We start from the raw sequence: 23,356 nt of genomic DNA on the forward strand, positions 1-23,356 counted from the left end.
CTGGACACTTCCACTTGGAGGATATTGCTTTTAGCTAGTGTACTAGAATAAAGTGCCCAACTGACTAGGAAATCCTGTAACTGTACCCAGAGAACAATGAGCAATTCCTCACTGGGCCAAAATCTCTTATGTGGATGCAAGAAAAGAGAACAGAACCAACACTGAATATCTTGGGGGAGCCCAACATGGTGGCTCCTACCAAACAAATTCTATTTGGTGGTAGAACCTAAGTCTCCTTTCCCACAGCGCTATGTTTCTACTCTCTCAACAGGTATTATCATGGATTCATGTCCCTATCCCCATGGGACTTTACTTCTGTTCCACTCAAACTATCCATACTCCAATGCTAGATCTCTGATCATGCCACACTCAGATACTGCACTCCAGTAAACCATTCCGTAACCAGAAACTCATCCTTCCAGTACTTCCTCTCCCTTGCATCTACTAGAATGGCTCCTCATGACCCTCAGTCCCTGGAAACTTCATCTGTCCCAGGATCATCACAGGAGGTTGCACTGCCTTATCTCATGGCCTTGTCAGTCTCGTCAGGGACCCTCAGCACATTCATGCTTCACTTGTGTATAACCAACTCCCAACCATAGGTCTGTGATGCTCAGACTCATTTGGTGCAGGCTCTCTCTCCTAAGTGCAAGATTCCCAACACCCTACTGCCATACTATGCTCCTTGATAGCTTATTAATCACCTCTTCTAAATATTCCTGCATATAGCCCAGACTAGAAAGGTCCAGCTTTAGGAGACAATGTAATTTAACAATCAGAGAAACAAATGCTATTTCTAGGGTTTTCTAAATCAAAATCTCCCAGAAAACATGAATTTATATCATAAAAGATGCAGAGGTACATAGGCTAAAACAAAGTAGATAAAGTAAAGAAAGAAGAAATGAAAAAAAGATGTCATTGCACTTAACAAAAGAGCCAGCCAAGGAAGTAAACAGGACGTAGTACTTGGAATTAGCACAACCTTTTACCAAGTATCAGAAAATTGCTAGAAATTTCCAAAGCTCTGTTAAAGCACAGAAAAAAAAAAAAAAGATTAAAATTTTGTCATTGTACTGGCAAAACTATCTATGAATAAGGAAAACAGCATCTAACAGAAAAATTATATAACTATACATAATTCTAGCTCTTCAGTAAAAATATCTTTTAGAAATTACTCATATCTCTTTTGAGTCACATTTTTAAAATAATGTGGTTTTTAATGAGGATAGATCCCCAGGTAAATTAGAATCTCCCATTCTATTAGCACTCTACTGTAGACTTAGAAATTGCCACTCAGATTTATAAACAAGGTTTAGTTTCATTATTGTAAATCAATTTGCCCTAGGGCTTATCACTCCTCAGAGAGCTGAAATAATAGAATTTCTGGACTTTTAAGGAAGAGGGTTTGGTCAAGAAATAACCATAAAAGCTTCCCAAAAGCAGATCACCAACCGTTTTTTAGTAGAAAATTTCCCTGGAGAATTCTGATCCATTTCTGTAATCCAGTGGTTTATGATGGCAACTGAGTTATCTGTCTACACCTGCTGATACGAACAAGTGAAAGCTAAAAAGTATTGTGAATCTTTGTGACAGTGGAAGTAGGGCTAACATTTAAGTCTTTATAACTAATCAATAATAGAATAAAGGGATACTGGAATCTGTTTATAGATTATTAAAAAACAAGAACAAAACCTAAAAAAAATCTAAGGTTAAAAAATATGTATAATTTGAGGCTTCTGATCAGAGCCTTCCCCAATAACATAAATATAAAAATATTTCCAAGTTGACAAAATTCCATGTCATATAGCAGAATAAGAACAAGGCTATTCCTTCAACCTAGTAATTTTCTTTTATCACTACTATTGCAGTCATAGATGTAAACGGAAATTTTTGTTCCCTTTGCTACTTTTCTGCTTGACTAAATTTTATAATGAAAATGGCTGTTACTTTCAGACAGACCACAAGTGTCATTCAAATTTTACACTCCAGGCAAAGAGTGAATTCATTTGTTTAGATGCAAAATCATTTAAATATGCGTCATCACAAGCTGCTGCACATTTATGAGTGCAGCAGTTTAAAATTCTCTTAAGCAATAAAGCAAGGCATCAAATAAAGTTGCAGTCAGGCTTCAAACATCTTCAACCTACGTCTTCCTGTCTGCACAGTCAGCCCCGCCTTCTCTTCCTGGCCCTACTCAACCAGAAAGTGGTGGAAAAGTGCCAAAGCCCATTCCATTACCTCAAACATCTTCCAGGTCAACAAACGAAAGTCACATGAAAACTCCATCTTCAGTTTACCCCTCCAGGGAGCAAATATGTTGAAAAGCAAGCATTGCAAGCAAGTAGAAGCTCAGCCCTGAAATCAAACTAAGCCTTAAACAGTTTTTCAAATTAAGGCTCTATCACACACAGAAGGCACACAAAAAGTGTTTGAAGAAGGCAAATCCCCCGTTTTATATTTAACATTAAGAAATGAGAAAACTGTGATTAAGGCTTATAATTACAGGGGGTTGCCCTCATTCTGAATATTATAGTTTGTGCCTTCCATTTAAAATTATAAAGATTAACTTAAAAATAAAATAAAATAAAATTATAAAGATGACTAAAATGTACATTAAAGGAAAATTATAGTTAGGGTCTGAGTTTGTTTTAACCTGGAAATGTGGTTTTGGAAAAATGCTGAGAAAAGACTTTGATTTTGGTAAGAATATCTGGACATCACAATCTTCTGAGAACAGTATAAGCGGTATACCATTTTCAAGGCCAAAGGCAGACTTGCTAACAACAATCCACTTAACAGGAGGAGCTCCATTATCTAAGCTTAAGGTGACCCTTTTAATGGTTAAATGGCATGTGTACTCAAGGTCAACCACAAGAAAGAAAAAGGTCAGTTCCCTCCCTTGGCCTGACCCCCTTCCCACTCATGCCATCACACGATAATTCTAGATGTTCATTTCATTTTCGGTTTATGTTCAAACTGTCTGGATATCTCCAAGCCTTACCTTTTAAGTTCCTATATAATGAGGGATCTGCCTAATTCTTTAAATGGGTGGAAAATGTATACTTTTAGGGCCATATACAGTAGGCCTTTTCTTTGGGAAAACAGAGCTGATGGATTGAAAAGACACTTGTTATACCAAGTAAGTACAAAAGACATCTTTGATAACAATTCTCATATGCAAATGAACATTCACCAACTATAACAACAAATAATAGGTAATATGTGTGTTCTCCTGGATTTTAAGACCGTACTGTCATTCTTTACTTATTTAGCCAGCAGTTTAATTGATATTCCTACATTAGGTCAGTTTTCCATGTTTTGCTTTCAGATGATTTAATTCTCTTCTTCCCAACTATAAATTTTAGTGCTACTGTAAAGTCTTCTCAGGTGTAAGATGATAATTCCAACACTAAGACCACATTTGTGTAAAAAAAAAGGGGGGGGGGATATTTTGTAAGAAAACTTATATTTCAGTTAAAGTATCTAAAATGCTTTCAAAGGCAACTTGTAAGAGACGGTTATGCTTAATTATACGAGGGTCCTTCAAAAAGTTTGTGAAAAATGGAATTAAAAAATAATACAAATCTTTTCCTTAACTTTTTGAAGACCCCTTATATATCCTCAGTTCCTTAAAAAAAGTTAAAAGTGGATATATGACTATTTCCTAGGGATGTAAGCTTGCTTCCTTTTATTCTTGCATACCAGTTGTTGTTAACCTGCAGAAAAAGTAAAACAAAACAAATGAAGCAACAACAAAAACAAAAATATTGGATTCTGTTGATAGCCCAGTATGAGGTTCATTCTGTAATCAATAGCAGGGTTTCTACATTAAACTCATTGAAATTTAATTAATTCTATGCATGAAATCAAGGCACCAGGAGAATTTAATAAAAGCTGGAGACAATCTTATCTTTTGCCTAAAAGAGATTTTTTATCCCAAATGCTACTTCACAATAAATCAACAGAGAAAAATGGTACAACAGGCACATCCCCTGCTCATGTGTTCTCTTTCTAACCTAAGCCCAAATTTATGACTTATAAAGGAACTGGTATACATTTTAGATAAAATGTCCAAGTAAGCTAAGAGGTGATACTCCAGGGGTGACACTGAGTCTGAACTCTTGGTGGGGCATCCACAGGAAAAGGACCAGTAAATATTATGTGGCCTGGCATGGACATAATGATCAGGAATCACTGATGCAGGCCTTTGGGAAAGCACTGCGTAATGAGGTCTCCCAGCCAAGTATGTGCACTGTGAGCGAATGAACAACCTAGGGGGACTCTTATAAAACACGAATATTTAGAATTTCTCAAGTGGGCTGCAAAAAAATGAGCCTGAGGAGGAGAATGGGGGTCAGCAGAAAGAAGAACAGACACAGCAACATGATAACAGTGTAAGGAGAAGGCAACCTTCAATAGGATTCAATAGCATTAGGAGGTTAAGGACAGAAAAGCAGCCTGCGGATACGACAATGTGAAGGACAGCAAAGAGCTCATTCAACTGGAGCTGAAGGAGTGGATGGGTGACGACAGCTGACTGTGGAAGGAGTTGGAGGTTAGGAAGATGACACAGGAACTTGTGGTGCCTGTGTCAAGAAGCATGGCTGTGAGTGGACGGAGCAAGGGTAGAGTTAGAAGACATGGGGGTCAAATGCCTGGAGTGCGGGCCCAGGGGTCTTTGATAAATAGGAAAGGTAAGAAAAGGCTAAACATTACTGGTATGTGAAAATAAATAAAGAGTCAGGAGGCCAAAGGTCTTTATGAAGTAAAAGATGACATACAATGAAGTTCAAGAACGTGCTAAAGAGAATATATGCAACAGTACCTAGGAATTTAGACTCAACCAAGAAATTTGACTAAAAACTTAAGATGAGAATAAAGGTGGAAAAAGAAAACTAAGCTCAAAGAATTTAAGTGGTAAAACACAGGATAACTTCTTGGCATACTGAACATGAGCCTATTAATATTAAATATGCTTAGAGAATATAGTAAGCCTCTGACTTGCGATGAGTTCTAAGTTTTCAATAAAGCAAGGGTTAGAGACATTGACAGGAACCCAGCAACCCTGAGACATTAATTATCTTCCCAGCTGACAGATACCATCCAATGAATAGGGGAACTCTGGTGACATCCAAACCTTTAAAATGTAAATTTTTAAAAAGTTGTACCATATTCTGGCAAGCAGTTAACACTGAAGGGAAAGATTTGGGGGAACTCAGGCTGGATAACAGTCATGAAAATACATGTACCTAATCAATAAATCAATAAATCAATAATAGCCTCAAATTTCTAATGACATAAAAATATTTAAACCTTCAGAAAGGGAGTACCTGCATCTACATCAGGTACCTACTAAAACACCACATTCATCTAATCATTTAATAAAGGCACTGAAATATGATGACAGGGATTAATATTTAGCATTCATGAACAGTATCCTAACTTTCAAGGTACAAGATAAGAATCTGAAGTTTCTAAAATCCATTACCATTGTGAGTAATATTTAAAGTGGGTTTCTGTTTTTCATTAGTTTTAGAAGCTAAGGACAATGAAACTATCATAAACTAATCTAATGGTATGTTTTATCTCTAAACACAAATGCATCTGGTATACACTTTTACCTAGATGTGTGTAGGATGGGTTTGACCCTGTTTCGTAGAGTTTAATGTTCTTTTTATCAGGTTCCAGAGACACTTGGTTTCTTCCTGATCTGAGATTCTTGGTTGTTAACTACAGTCTGCTCTTCCCCCACTGATCAATACTGGCATAAGTGAAGTAAATGACATTTACTATAATCTTAGAAATGCTTTTAGGCATGTTAAATTGCTGCTCCACACCCTTTGCCTTCCTAGTGTTGAGAAGATTATCCCTTTGTTTCCCTTTCCTTCCTTTTTCCACCATTCAGGACAATCCTCAATTCATTCATTCAATATACATTTACTAAGTATGCACTATGATCCATGACATATTTGAAGCTCTGGGGCTATTACAATAAACAAACAAAAGTCCCAATTATCGAGGAGATTACATTTCAAACAAACAAAAAATTCCAAATTTACAGGCATTTCAGGAAAGAGTTCTTCATCTTTAGAACCAACCACTATTTATTCCCAATGCAGCTCTAATAATATTCTTTCCCCTCATCAGGACTTCAGATCCACTGAGTGTAATACTTTCTCCCAACCTATTACCCTTTTATGGGTTTGCTATTAAAATTCGAAGACGATGAGGATCTGTATCACCAGGATATACCACAGGTTATGAAAATATTACTCCAGAGTATAATCATTTTTTTCTCTAATCCAATTCTATCACCTACTAAAAGAACTGACATAATAAAAAGATTTGTCCTGATGCACAATATAATGAAAACTAAAAAAGTGTGTATCGTAGAAGTGATTTTAGCATATTAACGACATGCACAATACAAATGAAACCACATTGAATGTTCAGATATTTTTCTGGATATCAAAGAGATAATCTAATGATTTAATGTCTTTCCAAATTAAAAATGTGATTTCCACACTGTTCCAAATTTAAATAATCAACCACTTTAGTTCTATTCTAATTTTCTATCCCCACATTACCAACACAAACTATTGTCCCTGGAACATTCCCATCCATGTTTTTTAATTCACACCTCTTCATTTTCTCTATATAACCCTCAGGATCATATCTTGGCTCCACCCTCTTTTAAGAAGCTTTTACCATATGCTCCAGCTCACACTACCACCTCCCTACCTCCTACTCTTACAGCAATTCCTCATCTTACTTACATAAAAAAGCTCATAACATCTGGTCATAAAGTGGATTATTAATTAGGATTAGAAGTTTAAACAGATTTGTGGTTAGGAGAGAACATTCCGGGACAGATGAGTCTAGTTTTGATCATACTGAGTTCGAGATCCCTGAACAAACACCTGTCACTAAATTAGAAGAGATTGACATGTTTCCAGAGTAAAAACAATCTCAACTACAAACCTCTACAACATCTTAAATAAGGAAAATTTGCCCCAAATCCTGTAAACTGGGCATAAAAGTAATTTTATATGTATAACAAGTTATGCCCAAGGAAAAGTAAGCATTTGTAAAGCCAATATATAGTATACAACAAACTCAGCTCTACTACATCAGTTTGGCTTTATCCAACTCAAAGTTAGACAGCTAAATGAGAACACTTTTAACAGAAATCTGACATGCAACTTTTAATCTTAAAAAAAAAAGTCTCTAGATTTAAAAGAAAATGCCTAGAAGCCCTAAACACAACTTCTTCTTGCCATCAGTACAGTAAGAATTTCCTCATAGCAGTGGGAAGTAATAAAAATCATTCGCGGCCACCGCATTTAGCAGTCTCTTCTGCAATCCCTCCCCCCCGCCCCCCAATTTCTAATCTCTGTGCTTACACAGATATTTTCTTGATTTTTCCACTCTAGGTCTTCCCAACTTGGAAGATGAAATTTGACACTTGAAACTACCCCCTTCCTTTCTCATCCTCCTACCAGTATAGTTTAATCACGTATCATAACTATGCCAAAATTACTCAGACCTGAACGATGTATTTTTTATCCTTGTATCTTACAATTTTTTATGTTTTTTTTTAACTTTTGGGTTTCCTTTTTCCACAGTGACTACGTACCCCATTTTTAAATCTGCTTCATTTTCTATGCACCTATCGGTACTGCATCTTCCCCAAACTCTCCCACAGAACTCTAAAACCACGCTACGTACAGGCAAGTCCTGTAACGCAGGTAAATGCCTCGGTACCACTTGTTCCCGGAGACCTCCCTTCTTGGGACCCTCTTCTTCTCCTGCAATCTGGACTAGCTGCTCTCCAGACTGCTGCACAGATGCTGCCTTGGGACTTCCCTTCAGCATCAGGTTTCAAAGCCAAACTGCAACTCAGTGACAGGAAAAAGAGAGATACTCCTGGGATGCCTTACCAGCAAGAGGTGAAATTTATCAAGCGATTGGAAGAGAGAGAACATTTAATGAAGCCACTCAGTGACCAACGTGATAAAAAATAACAATAAAAATAAGAGAATTTATCCCTAGTCTGTATAGTAAGACAAGTATTGGGAGCTTTCTGTATCAAGTGCTCAAATTCGAACATTTCATAACACCGTTTGATAATGAAATTGAAATACATCTTAACTCAGGCTTTAGAATCACTGTCATCTTTATGCCAGTTCTTACGTTCATGATGCTTTTTTGTGTAACTGTAAAAAAGTATACTTCTTTCCTCAATGCTTTTTAGTCAATTCATTCATCAAATATCAAATAACTTTTTAAAAGTATATTAAAATACTTGAGGAAAAATATTTTCCTTAACTTCATTTCAGCATTCTTGATATAATTAACTCTTCCCCTTCATAATAAGGAAAAAACAGTTATGTTTTAATGGGCACTATTTGGAAATATTATAAAGATATGCTGCACCTGATTCACAATATTAAAACTGAAAAATTTCAAGTCCATAAAAAAAGCATTTCTTAGTTCTTGTCCTAGGGAAGGAATACACCAAAAGTTTCCTTTAATTTATTATAGTAACAAACACATGTCTAATATATTTTATATAGTATTTATATAACTCATTTTAATGTAGTTCACTAATTAAAACATAATGAAAACTTGGATTTCTTGGCAAAGGCCTAAGTTAATTCAGTTAGTGCTATTTTTATGTTGGATTTAAGACACTCTACTGCAAGAACAATAATAATAATTGTCTCTAACACGCTAAATGTTTCCTTATATTTTATATTCTTTTTCTGGTTATAATTATTCTCATGGCATAAAATATGAAGCCCTAAACCCCAAAATCATGTATTAGTTTTGTCATACATAAGTTGTATTTTCTACTACAGCCATTTGGAAAGTTATTTATTGGCTTGAACAATTAAAAAAAAAAAAAAAAAAAAAAAACTAAAATCAAGACAATTTCATTTGTTATTTGTTTTCAGAAATAACATAAGAAGTAGGTTCTAATGACAAAAGGAATGGCAAGCAACATACCACCTGAAACATGTGCTCAGAATTTGCTAAACTAAAACAGAGAACTTTAATGAAAATCACTTTTCTTTCTTGGTTCCCCTTCATAATCATTTGTCATCATTTACCTCAGGAAAAAAGAGAAAATTCCAGAACAAAAGACACAGCTTGATATTAGCTGGAAACATCGCTTTTCATATAAATAAAATAGCAAGTTGAAATGCTTTAATAATTATCTAAAGACTGATTATGCAGATGTAAAGCAGAAGCAGCTGATTACTGGCTGGCAAAGAAAAGTTAACGTTGCAGACCACTAGGTCTGGATATGACCGTGCTGATCCCAAATACACAGAGAAATAAAAAACTCGAAATAACAGAAATCTTCTGTGTTCAGTTATATGTTACTAAATCTAAAAGCATTTTCATTTATTCTATATAAAGTAGGTGAAAACAGCTGAAAATTGTGACCGTGACTGTCTGGCTATGACAAGGGCTACTGCGAGGCTAATGTCTGGAATCCTGTTCACAGCGCCAATTGTCTAGCTCTTAATCCTGTTCGTGATGCCAATTGTAAAGCTAGGCGACCACGCTAGCTGTCGGGCTCTTTTACCTGCCGGTAATCCTGCACTGACTGGGCTTATGGTTGAGCTAGGGCTGGGTTTGGAGCTCCCAGACCCCTCAAGCCCATTCACAGACTGGGTCACAAACCCTTCACATGCCAGGCTGGGTCACCAGACTCCTCCACACAGGTCTATGAGCTAGGTAACCGGCCACACGATCCTTGGAAGCTGAAGGTCTGGAAAAACATGGGCATGCAGGGGGGGAGCCGGAGGCAGTAAATACCAGCCAAAGTGGCGCTGTGCGGGTGCACTCACTCCACCCACATACACACACAATGTTTACAGAACTGCCCCTATCTGGCCCTAAGGCGGGGAGCCTGACCAAATTGTTCCATTTTCCCAACAGTGACCATATGAAATTTAAGTTACATGTGACTTTTTTTTTCTTCTTACTTCTGTGAATGCCAGTGTCTGTGTCTTTCTCTATCTTTCTATACATGGAAACAATCTAAAACAATCTAAAAGCAGCATCTGAAAGAAATTAAACATAACGAGATGTCCATTAACCTCACTATTCACTTTTCAAACTAATGACTACGAAGCCTTGGAACAGCATTATGTCAAATAAACTTCAGTTTCCTTCTTTCACCTATTACCTAGTATCTACACAGGAAGATAAATTCTGTGTTCTAAGAAAACACTAAAATAACACGCTTATAGGACTTAACAGCAAATACTGTATAAAGTTCATCAGGCATAACTACTAATAGATAAAACAAATTAACAACCATTCTGTGTGTCCTTTCAAGTCTTTTGACTTTTTTCTACCATAACCACTTGATGATAGATACAAAATTTTATGTACTGATTTCATAGTTGATCTTTTGCTGATGCCAAATGCTATTCATTTATGATACAAATTAACAGGAAAAAAAGCTAAAACAAAATAAAAATCCCCCGTAATCCCACTGTTCAGAAATAAACACTGGTAAGACTTCTTTTCCGTGCCATGTTTCTTTTACTTAGTTGAGATTCAAACAATATATACAGTACAAGTTTTGGAGCATGATTAATTTGGAGCATTCAAAGTTCCCATGGGGAAGACCACATAAAAAGGAGTCTGCTGTCTCTCCAAGGATGGCTGATCAGCTTTCCCTGATGAAGAAAATCCCAGGCATTCTGGCCATTCCTTGTGAGATCATGATGTAGGCAATTCAAGAATTTGCACACTTCTTGTGCGTGGAGGCTGGGCTCATTAAGTATTGTTCTCATAATAGTGTATGTGCAGCCCCAGTACATGCCTCTCCCAGGACTTCATAACTGGCAGATCTACAGGGCACAGGCTGGTGGGTACTAGAGGATCCAGGGGCACCAACTCTCTATCCACTGGATTACTGTGCTGGGGGGCATTTACAAGAACCCAAAGTCTACGGTAAAAATGTTCTTCTATCCTCTCCCCCCATTCTTGAATATTGTTCTGTTGTCTGATGTGTCTCAAGAGAATTGTTGTTTTGCATAAATCCAAAGAACTACCCTGGCACAATATCTGGCAGAGATCCAAGTTTATCCTTTTCATACTAAAGAAGATTAAGATAGCCATAGATAACTCACACACAGGCAGCCTCCTAGAAAGCAAGGCATGCTTTTCCTAAATTTTATTAAAACAACAGAATCCAAAATTAAGATGAATTAAATACCTTTAATTTCTCATCTAACCATATCTGAATACATTCGTGATCGTTACTACTTACATGTTTGAAAGTCTTGATTATAAAATGAAACAGAACAACATTTTAGGATGGAGTTCTTTGACTTCTAATTCTTCTTTTGGATTAAGCTATTAACCTGATTTTGCCCCATAAGTCAACAGCAATTTATCTTATGCAATGTACCTTGCCTTTGCTGATCAGAGACAAGCGCAGAGGAGTGCCAATTTCAAGGGTGGATCTATACAACCACGAAGACTTGGAAAGCAGTTGCAAAGAGAATATTTTCCCTGAGTGATAATGATGTGTTTGAATCCCATGTGCGTAATTAATTAAATGTTCATATGATTAAGTGTAAGACAGATCTTACCCTCTGGTTTCAGAAGTACTACCAAAAGCAAAGAGTGAAATGAGAAAGCCAACTCACTCTCAAGGTAAATTATCCACTCCACGGGAAGAACTAGTGGCAACAGCAACGTGACACACTTTCCCACCCTAGACAAGGAATGCCAGGTACTACCCAGAAAGTATGTCCAAGGCAGACACATGGTTTAGAGAAAAATAACTCAGTGCAACACTGGATCTTTCATCTGACAAAGAGGTTGGGAAGGTTGTATGCCAGACATAATCAGCACTTTTCCCTCTTCAAGCTTTGCTTTGAATTTTAGTTTGCTTAATGTTTAAGGCAATCTTACTTTGTTTTCCAGGTAGTGTCTTCATGAGAATTAACTTCAGTAAAAATAATCTCTTTCGGCTAAAGGATATATTTGGACACAGTCAGATTTTAGAGAGTGCTTATGTTAATGCTAAGTAGTTAATTTTTTATTCAAGCAGCAAATAATATGTAAGAACGTGACCTATTACTACTATAAAGCAGAGTAAACGTTATCACATGGGGATTTATCCTGTACCAGGGGTCACAGTTGTCTCTGTTATCAACAAATCTGTTTTAAGTTTTGAAAGAAACTGTTATTTTTTGCTTCTAATTCACAGCCTTTCCTCTATGATTTGATTTTGTAAGTCAGGTGGATATTGCTCTAACACAAATTTTTATATACTCTAAGGAATACTGGATTGAGAATCAAGAGGTAGTAGACTATTGTCCTGATTCTACCACTTATTAGCTGTGTGAGTTACAGCAAAAGATACAGTCTCTCCAAATACGTGCCTGTGAACCAAAACTGCCTGCCTCACAGAGGAAATATTTCAATGGATGCCCTGGGCAATTACAAAGGGCTGGATATTGCTATGGATAAGAGATTAAGAAATTGAGGGGAAAAGGAAGACAGAGAAGGGAGGAAAAAAGAAAGAAACAAAAGGGACAGGGAAAAGAAAAGGAAGAAAGTAGGAAAAAAACAATGTTAAAATTATTGGGACTATGCAGTATTAGCAAAAATAAAATGTACATGAGTTATATATACAACCATGTTTTTTAATTCCTTTTTCCTGAATTATAAGACACACCACTTTCCTGAATTAAAAGACATACTCATTGGCATTATTTTGTACACCCTGTACAATATTTTTTGTTTGAGACTTTTGCAAAATTTGTCACTACCTAAAAACCAAGCAATACCTGCATTCCTTAATTCTAATCTAATCTCGATAGCAAAGTAGGAGACAATGTATGCACTACTTGTCACATTAGGAAAAAGACCGGGAACTCATAAAATAAGAAAATACGATAAAAGACTCAAGCAAGCCAAGTACTTACTGGAAATTTTAATGATAATCTAGTCCCATTCAGAGACAAGAACAGTTAGTGTCAACATGCTCCCTGTCAGATACAAACTAGAACTAGGAAATTTGTTAAACATGTTACAAGTGACCCATCTTACTGAATTACGCACGTCCACATCAAAGGAGCCCAGAATCTGTTCAAAGGATGAAAGAAAAATCTGGTACTTGCTGATGGCAAAGCCTTGGCAGGAATCAACTCCTTTCCACCCTTTCACACGGCCTTTCAGAGAAAGAATAATTTTATGGGCTTCTATCCATTTCTCCTTGCCCATCTCTCCTCTCTGTGTCAGGGCGCCATAAGTATTCATCAGTGCAATGATACATTTTGAAGTGGTTCTCTTTCCATAATGGTTAAAAATATAAGGTGAGGACAGGTCATTAACTTTACTATCAAAACAAGGTATTTGCTAGACGAGATTAAACAGTAAAAACAACATTCCTTAAGCTGTAGCTTCCCTAAATGGTGCATAATGCAATTTATCACAATAAAAACAAGTATTTTTTCACAGTCTCTGTATAATCATAATATTATGATAAAAAACTGCTGACTTCGTATTTGGATCTGAGGACATTTTATTCATCTTTTACTCCTTGCTGCAATGTTTTTCCACTTGGAGTTTCAATTCATTCTTGCCATAAGGAGTAGAGCTTTTTAGAGATGGGGAGGTTTAGGAAGCAGGAACAGGGGGACTGTGTGGCAGAGAGGATACAATTAATTTAGAGTCAAAGGATATTTGCCACAACTAGTAGCACTAGGTAGTAAATTTCAATTTCAATGTGGATTTCATCATTCGGTCAATTCCAATGTAAACAATTCTAAATAGAATTATGAACAGGAAGATCTAAGTAAAATGGTCTTTAAACATAAAATCACTTCTGAAACACAACCATGGTTTTGTGCATCTTATTAGGTGTTCTATGCAATAATGCTCATGCAAAGACCTATTACTTATTCTCATCAAGCTTATATCCTAAAGAAAATGTATTTGAAACATTTCATAGAATAGGCAAGTGAGAACCAAAAGAAACAAATCATTAACAAGGTCTGGCCCACCTAATTAACTGATTCATGATCTGCTTCCTATCTGTACTAAATGGCATGTTCTCTGTGGATTATCTTTGGGGGTAATAATCAAGTTAATTTGAAATACATAGTTTCTGGAGACAGCTGACCTCTATATTTTCTTGAAGTCAGAGTTTTGTATCTAGTATTTAAATGCTACTTATTTCCATCTTAATAAATCTTCACTTCTTGACCAATCAGAAAGAGAAGAGTTAGAGGCCTTGTAAAGAATTCAGGAACAAGGAATAAGGTGGAACAAGGAAACTCTTGAGTTATCAAATGTTTTAAGAATCTGCTTTTCCACACTGTGTTCATCAATTACATTTTGAGTAGTAAATCCACCAGATGAAATTTCTGTTCTAATGCCCAGTGTTTTCTATTTATGTCTCAAATTATGCACATGCATGGACATTAATCATATGCTCTTATGAAATTCTTTTCTTTTATAAAATATTAAACAGATCTCCAGAATTTTGGGTAGTTATCCTTACTTTCTATGTTTGCTGCTGGGACTTTCTTTCAAAAATTCCTTTTAGACTTTACAAGAAGTTCTCAGTATACATATCAATATTTGTCCAGAGTCCCCATATACAGATTTCTGTGTCCTTACTTACAACCTTCCTAGTGATGAATAAGCTTGAGGAAAACATCTAGATGCAAGAAAACTATAAGATCAAAGGCTGCTGATTTCCACAATGTCTGGTTACATAAAAGTATCAAGTAGGAAGATACTAAGCACCAAGTCAGATTAAATATGGAGTATGACAAAGTTTCCAGAGAAAAAAAGCATAATGCCACATAAAACCACAGTTTTAAAAATAAAAAGTTAAATTTGTAGTTGGTGAAAGAAACATATTAAACATTAGTGATCAAACTGGAGGAAGAGGAAAAACCGAACTACCCCAACTCCAAATTCCCCAACAATTACCAAATAGGAAGAGAGCTGGTGGTTGCCCAAAATAAATTTCTAAGAAACTAGCAAAATGCTGGGGCTTCTTCCCATTAGGTTCTTTCTTCTATTAAGTCTGTGTGAAGAAACACACAAGGCTCTAATTCCACCAGGCTAGACAATTAGTGTACATGATAATCATCTACGGAATTTGGTAAGATAAGGATTCCCAAGCCTTATCTTACTTATTCTCACCACCAGTCACTTTCATTCAACAGTCCTAAGATTGGCCCAGGAATCTGTAATTTTAATAAACATCCTGGGTAAATTCATCCTGAGGCAGGGACCTCAGAAATACTGCTCCTGTACTGTCAGAGCACAGAACACCACCTTAATAGTCCAAAACATAGTACAAGGCAGAGTGGCAATATGTTGAAGGAAAAGTGCATATTTGACCTAATGAGGGCATCTTTCTTTTTCATCCCCAAAGGCCAGGCTGGTCAATGCCAGCTACATGCTGGTGGGCTCACCTAGGCAGCGGTAGGGAATCACAATGTGGGCATGAGTCTTGCACTGCTTGCGGCCCCGCTTACACCAGTTCTGGATGGTCACTGGCTGGTTGGCTTCCACCACATTGGTGATCTGCAGCTCAGGGTAGACCTGGGAAAGCACACACAAAAAAGTCGACTGTCACTTGAGGCAGGAGCTGGCATGTACAAGTACCTGATGAACCCCACCAGTATTTATAAGGTATTGACATCCCCAAAGAGTCAAGCTCCAACTCTGACCAAGTTCAAGGAATTCAGTGTAAACAATTCCATGCAAGTGACAAGTATCTAGTCATTCCATTCAAACCATTAAGCAATGTGACTTTTATTCTATTGTACCCATTCAGACTTTAAATATTATTTTTCCAGGGGCGATAAAATAAAAACAAGAGGGGGAAAAGGGAGATTCTCATAAGCATGGGGTCCTTTTCGATGCAAAATAAATTAGTGTAGGGATGATATTCTTGTAAAGTCCTAAATAAATGTTATAGTAGATACATCTGGCCATATTATTTTTACTTAAATTCAACCTCCCCCTATATCTCAGTAATTAGACAAACATTTTACATCCAGGATATGACACATAGCAAGCTTTATATATAAAATTCCTTCTCGTTATTCAAAGTAATTTACATCAGAATAACTTACCAAGAAGTTATTCAGGATGTCATTTAGATAAAGAACTGCACTCATGAATTCTCCTTCCTCACCTACCTACAGCCCAAATCACGGTGTTTACTGAGCACTTGGAATGAAATGTGAACTCAATCAACTAAAATATCTTTGTGAAATACCAAGCCACTTCTATTTATTAATAACGAATAGAGACTTGAAAGAAAAATATAAACACAAAAATGTGTATCTAAAATGGGCTTTCCCTTGCATAAATCTTGCATTTCACTGGGATTGCTGTTTTGTCCGATAAACAACAATGAAAAGAGGGAACTGAGAGCATAAGCAAGGGAATGGATATAATGATGGGCCATGAAATCTGAAGTGGCAAAAGTGAGAACGCGAAAGGATTTATACACAGTTAAAAGGTGATAGGATCCATGAAGCGTGTGCTCTGAAGTGGGCTGAAGAATTTCTGGCGTGGAAGTACCAGACAAAGTAAGATGGTAAAAAGTAGTGCTTGGAGAGGCAGAGAACTGAAATTCACACTTTGGAGAGTTGTAGTTATTGTTAGTTGCAAGGAATAAGATATGATCATCAGAAGAAATGGCTGATGAAGAATGATGAAGATCACTGGATGAACGAATATCCGGGAACTGAGAAACTGGAATATTGGAAGGATCATCAAGATCAATATTAAAGTCACTTAAAAATCATGAAAAGAGCAGTTATATTGGATGGCAGAAAGCCAGGAGCCAAAATCTTCAAAGATTGAGAGAGAATGCCATCGAGGAGGAAAGGGGTCTACAGGTGACTCCAACAGGCAGAGGACAGCAGTGACCTAGTCTGAGAGCTAGTACTTCACAGCTGGGGTGGAGGTGTTGTAGAGAGGAGGGAGGTCTGGAAGTGAAAGTGAGGAGGAAGGAGGACCTCCCACCTCTGGGGGCACAATGCTGTGAGGATTGTGAGAGAAGAACTTCTTCCTGAGATGCCTACAGGAGAAGCAGTGCCTCTTGGGGAGAACCAGGTTTCAGAGCAAGACAATGTCCTTAGCACATTAGTGTGAGTTATGGACATAGGAAATTTTGCTTATGATTGTCAGTGACATTCAGAGGGCTCGGTGTGATCCTGTCTTGAATTAACATGTTGATAATTTGTTCATTGTGGATTTTTCTGCATTAGTTTTGATTTCTTGAAATATTGCATTAAAATATTATTTATCTTGATTCCTGAGTGTCTCATTTACATCACCTCAGTCCTGGCCCCAGGAAAAAATGAGTTAAAAATAAGGAAGAGAATGGATAAATAAACTACAGGGTACATCTAGACAACGGAATATTATTCAATGCCATGCTAAAAAAAATGAGCTATTAAGCCACGAAAAGAGGAGAAGGAAACTTAAAAGCATATTGCTCAGGGAAAGAAGCCAATCTAAAAAGGCTATATACTGTATGGATCCCACTCTATGACATTCTGGAAAAGGCAAATCTATAGAGACATTAAAAAGACCAGTGGTTGCCAAGGATTGGGGGTGGAGGAGTGGGAGATAAGTAAATGGAGCACAGAGGACTTTTAGGGCAGTGAAACTATTCTGTATGACACTACAGTGGTGGATAAATGTCATCATAAATTTGTCCAAACCCAAAGAACATGCTACACCAAGAGAAAACCCTCATGTAAACTATGGAGTTTGGGTGATAACAATGGGTCAATGCAGGTTCATCAATTTTAACAAATGTACCACTATGAGGGTGTATGTTGATGGTGGGGGAAGCTGTGCGTGTGGAGGGCAGGGAATATACGAGAAATCTCTGCACCTTCCTCTCAATTTTGCTGTGAACCTAAAACTACTCTAAAAAGTAAAATCTATTTAAAAAATAAAAATTAAAAAATAAGGCATCAATCAGCATAGCCATGTGGGATAAATTAATTTGTAGATGCATAGGCTAGAACACACAAAAAAGGGTATCTAAATCCTTTTGGAATCCTGGGCTGGGTGTTGAGAAAGTTATTCTTCAAAACACTGCCAGTAACCTAGCTCCAAATGAATACAGGTACCTCCCCCCTTATTTTATTTTGTTCTTAAGTATCTTAACACCTCGATACACGCATTTCAGGTAACAGAAAATGCCGTACTTGAAAATGCCACTAAAAAATTTAATATTCCCATGGCTTTTTTCTATATAATGAAAGGTGAAGTGGCTCTTTTTGTATAGGAATATAATCATCCCACCACCTTCACTTGTTTATTATATCACAAAGGCACAGCACTCATGACTCACCAACTCCATGACACCAGAGAGTTCGCCCTAAGGGACACGACTTTATGTGTAGTAAATTGTGAGTTACTGCATTTTTCTAAATGGGTTCTAGCTACCACTTCACAGATATATTATACCCTGCTGAGAATTTTCTCAGGAGTTGTCAGTTTTCTATAAACCATGCAGCAAGCAGTCACATCTCGTTTCCTTCTGTTCAATTTAAAACCAACAAATTGTTTGTAGGGTACAAATTGATTAGGAGGAGGAGGAAAGGATCTCTTTCCATGTTGGTTGCATACCATCCTGGGATTCCTATGATACTATCTGGTACAACAGAGCAGTAACTTATTAGGTTGAAGATTTCCAGGCAAGTAGAATTGCAAATTGACAAATTAAAATCGGTGAGGACAGGCTTCTCCCTAAAGACTACTGGAACTTCACAGAGTGATCAGCCAAACACAGAATTTACTTCTAGTTCCCACACGAAATCTAGGGATATGTGCTTTTTTCCTGTGCTTCAGCATCTCTCTAGTAATGCTGACAATGAATATGCAGATGAATGCAGAGATTATAAAATTTGAGCCACATAAAGCCCAAGCATAGTTGGTCTACCGCCCTAACCACTAAAATGGAAGCAGTAACTTCAACCTGATTCCATCACTTTTATTCAGAGGTAAGGAGTTATTAATTTGGATTTGCCCAAGATAATACAATTGTGCTATTCTAAACTCAAGAGGTTTATTGAAAGTGGGAAAAACATCAATAATCAATGTGACAAAATTTTTTCTGAAGTACAGCAAGACTCAGTTAGATAAAATGATTGATTACCCCATGCACAAGCAACCTCCAATTCAGAAAGCAAACAACAAAACAAAAAACAAAAGAAACATTAAGGTTTTGACAAAAATTCCCAATCTTATGCCTAGGTTTTTAAGTAGCTCCAGTATATGTCCAGAGACAAATAAGCATTTTTTTTTTTTTGTCTTTTTCGTGACCAGTACTCAGCCAGTGAGTGCACCGGCCATTCCTATATAGGATCCGAACCCGCGGCGGGAGCGTCGCTGCGCTCCCAGCGCCGCACTCTCCCGAGTGCGCCACGGGCTCGGCCCCAAATAAGCATTTTTATGCTGAAAAAATAGCATAGTCTTAGACAAGAATAAAAATTAAAATAATTAGACACAGAAATGTCTTCATGGCTAGATAAGTTCCTGACTTTTCCCAATAATTAATTACAAGCATCACCTCAATGTTTAATATGTTCTTTGCAGAACCTCAAATCTTAACATAAGAAATAAAGATATCTGAGTTCTGTAAGCTATTTAATTTGTATGTGTTCTCCACCACATATGAGTATATGTATTGTAATACAACAAACATTAGCAAATTCCAACTCTCATGGCCCCTTTCTTCTCTAAAATGTTTATGGGAAAACCAACTATGAGTATTTTCTTAATTACTAAAAAAAAGCCTTTGGATAACTACAGGTATATTAATATATACTTAAAATAAAGCAGAAGCAAATCCAGGCCTGTGTCAGCCACTAGACAAGTAAACTGTCTTCAATTCCTATAACTCTTCCTAAAATACAGCTACACAGAGCAGTTGCTGTATAAATACAACACCGTGTTCCAAACACACTCTTCCCTAAGATCTCTTACAACACACTTCAAATGCCCAAGCCCATTAGGGTTCCCACCAACACAGACAAACCTCCCCCGTTCACAGTGTAAAATAATGTCAACCCCTCTCTCCCACTTAGGGAACACTTTACGGTATTTATCACAGTGTGTTAAGCACATATCTGTCACCGCCTTCCCAGTGAAAAGGCACTTTCCTGAAGGCAGGAAACACACTTTGGCACAGTGCAGTCTCCCCATGGTGCTCCAGGTTCATTATCTTTGGCTTTAAGGCTACCAGAAGGCTGCCAACCCCTCCTTGTGATGCTCCAATGCACAGTCCTCTGAAGGAGGACTCATTAGTGACCGTATTTTAACTCTAAAACTCCATCCCTGTAGCTGATTAGAGCCAGAGGAAAGCAAACTGTAAATCTCATCTCTTCCTCAAGAGTTTTGAACTAACACATACAGGTTCTCGACTGGAAGTCAGGGTCAAGTCAGAGCCAGAGGTGGTGCATGTCAAGACCCCCTGGTGAATGCAAAGGGGGCATGTGGCCAAAGCAGCTGATCTAGGGGAGGAAAATAGGAAGATGTGCAGAGAGAAGCTAAGATGAACGACAGAGACAGACAGACAAGACAGGATCAGACAGGGGCTGCCTGGTGACCCCTAATTCCTATGAGTCTCAGTGTGTGCATTTGGAGTCTAAGAAATTCCCCGCCCCCTCCAATTAGCCCTCTTTTTTATGACTCTTAATGGATATAAAAAATAACAGGAAATTAAAAATTAGCCCCCTTTTTAAACATAAGCTACTTTAGTAGCTTTACATTTCTTCCAACTGAACAAAACCCAAGGGAAAGGCCCAGCTCAAATGATGGTCCACTAATATCTCCTCCATGATCCCCCTTCAATCTCCGCACACAGACCACTTCCTCCTACCACTTCATCTTCCACTTTAATCTGATCACCTTACCTGATCGCTGATCGCTTTCTTTCTAACCCTATTCCACTGATATGCCATCCTGCCTTCTTAGAATAAATACACAGTACACTCCTTGAAGGAAGGACGATATGCCCATGATTCATTTTGGTATTCTCTCAACAGTGGCCAACACTGTGACAGCATGGTAAGTGTCTGATAAATACTGAATGAATATTTCTGGTTAAGGTCAGAATTCACTCAAAGGAAAATTCAACACAATGTTCCCCCTTATCCGAGACCCCCTGAGGATGCTTAAAAAACCACAGATAGTACCAAACCCTACATATATTATATATTTTCCTATACATATGAGTACATGTCTATGATGAAATTTAACTTATAAATTAGGGATAGTAAGAGATAAATAATAATAAAATATAACAATTATAACAATGTACTGTAATAAAAGTTATGTGAACATGGTCTCTCTCTCTCAAAACATCCTACCCCATTGTACTCACCTTCTGTCTTGTGATAATATGAGACGATACAGTGCCTACATGATGAGATGAAGCGAGGGGAATGACACAGGCATCGTGACATAGCATTAGGTTACTATTGACCTCCTGACTGCAGGTAACTGAAACCATGGACAGCAAAACCGTGGTTAAGGGGGGAGGGACTACAGAATATTAAACTTATCTCTTAAATAAGATATTCTAAATAGCTATTGGATTATGAGCTTTTAACAAAAATAAGCATCTCAATGCTTTCCAATATTGTTCTTCCAAGTAGATGCAGCAACTTATGCAAATAATAGTATCTTATTTAAGAAGCAGGAGGTAAATGTGAATAAACACACAGCTAAAGAAGTCATTTATGAAGAATTAATTACAAGCCAGGCTCTCACTTAGGCTAAAGCGCCCATTAAGCTGGTCCAGGAACCTGACAAGCAAACTACGTTCCTGGCTGGCCAAAGAGCTATGTTTTATCTTTGAAAGCTAATGTACCAGTACATAAAATAATTTTTTTAAAGAGAGATAAAAACATTTCAAATTCTAACAGCCAGGAAAGAAGTAGAGTAGAAACAATCTTAGATCCATATTGAAAGGTTATAGTTGGTACCCTAAGTCAAATTTTGTCCACTGCAGAAATACCTTAAAATTTGGTCATCACCAGAATATTTTTGTTCTAAATTTTAAACATCTGAAGTCTCTCTTTCTCTCTCTCTGCCTCTCCAAATTGGAAATATATTAATCTCGGACAAGATGACATTTAAGTTGTTAAACACGAAAAGCAAGAAAAGACACTGATGATATTTAAGAAAGCCAAGAACATGTAGTTATACATAAAGAAATATAAAAATATTTCTTTAAGACATATGTTGTCAGAGTCCTACAGAAACTTTCCTCTGTTCCCAATATTAAGGGCAAGTGGGAGAACGCTAGAAGTCCTTTTTGCAAACAGGCCACCTAAGATAAGTGATTAATGTCAAAAGTCATATTTATGTACAGCTTAATTCCAAATGAACAAGGGTATCTCAAAAATACATAATCAAATGTAGCTAATAAAAGGCTAAAAACAAAGTTAATGGACAGAGTAAATGGGAATTTCTACTAAATCTGATAATAATTTCCCTATTGTTCTTTTCAGTCCTTCAATTTTTGAAATTTTTAAAACAAATTTTCAAGGCCATTTCTTTTTGAAAAATGCTAGAAATTATGTATTGACAAGTAAATTATGTAGTGACAAGTCAGAAGTCAATGAGTAACAATATGGGCTGGCTGCTTAGCTCAGCTGGTTGGAGCGTAGCCTTATAACACTGAGGTCACAGGTTCAGATCTCCATACCAGCCAGCTGCTCCCCCCTCCCCCAAATGAGTAACATACAATGTTTTAGTACATTTTAATTTACAGGTCAGTAAAAGAGATGAGCAACAAATCTGCCCAGTGTCCTGCCAGAACTGATGCAGACCCTGAGTAGTCAAGATAAAGAAAAGTTGCATTCAAGATTTACCCAGGCACAAGAGTAACTAGATTTGGTAATTACTGAAATTGAGTGATAGGTACATGAAGGGTTCATTTTATATTCTTTTGGCTTTTATATATGCTTGAAATTTTGTATTAAAAAGAATGAAAAGGGGCTGGCCGGTTAACACAGTTAGTTAGACCATGGTACTGATAACACCAAGGTCCAGAGTTAGATCCCTGTACTGGTCAGCCACCAACCCCTTCCCCACCAAAAAAGAATGAACATTAAATTAAAAAACTAGTCCAAGGGAAACAGATTTCTAAATTTATACTTCATGTGAAAAATCAAAATCAAAAACCCAAGATCCAAATTCTACCTAGCATATAGGAATACAAACATGAAACAAAGAATCAAAAGCTTTATATAGCAAAATGTTACAGAGTTAGCCTAATTTCATTTTCTGAATGCTTTTATATATTAATTTC

The 23,356-nt window shown here is 37.1% G+C and overlaps 1 protein-coding gene across 5 annotated transcripts in view; it reads right to left on the reverse strand.

Annotated features, from left to right (window-relative positions):
* APP (amyloid beta precursor protein) overlaps positions 1 to 23,356 on the reverse strand; it is a 261,228-nt gene that overhangs the window by 155,286 nt on the left and 82,586 nt on the right. For all 5 annotated transcript variants that reach the window (XM_063097075.1, XM_063096987.1, XM_063096914.1 and 2 more), the window contains exon 3: positions 15,474 to 15,603. In XM_063097075.1, the coding sequence (XP_062953145.1) occupies positions 15,474 to 15,603 (130 nt within the window). The remainder of the gene's footprint in view (positions 1 to 15,473; positions 15,604 to 23,356) is intronic.

The sequence above is a fragment of the Cynocephalus volans genome, chromosome 1 (genome assembly GCF_027409185.1).
Source record: "Cynocephalus volans isolate mCynVol1 chromosome 1, mCynVol1.pri, whole genome shotgun sequence".
Lineage (NCBI taxonomy): Eukaryota > Metazoa > Chordata > Mammalia > Dermoptera > Cynocephalidae > Cynocephalus > Cynocephalus volans.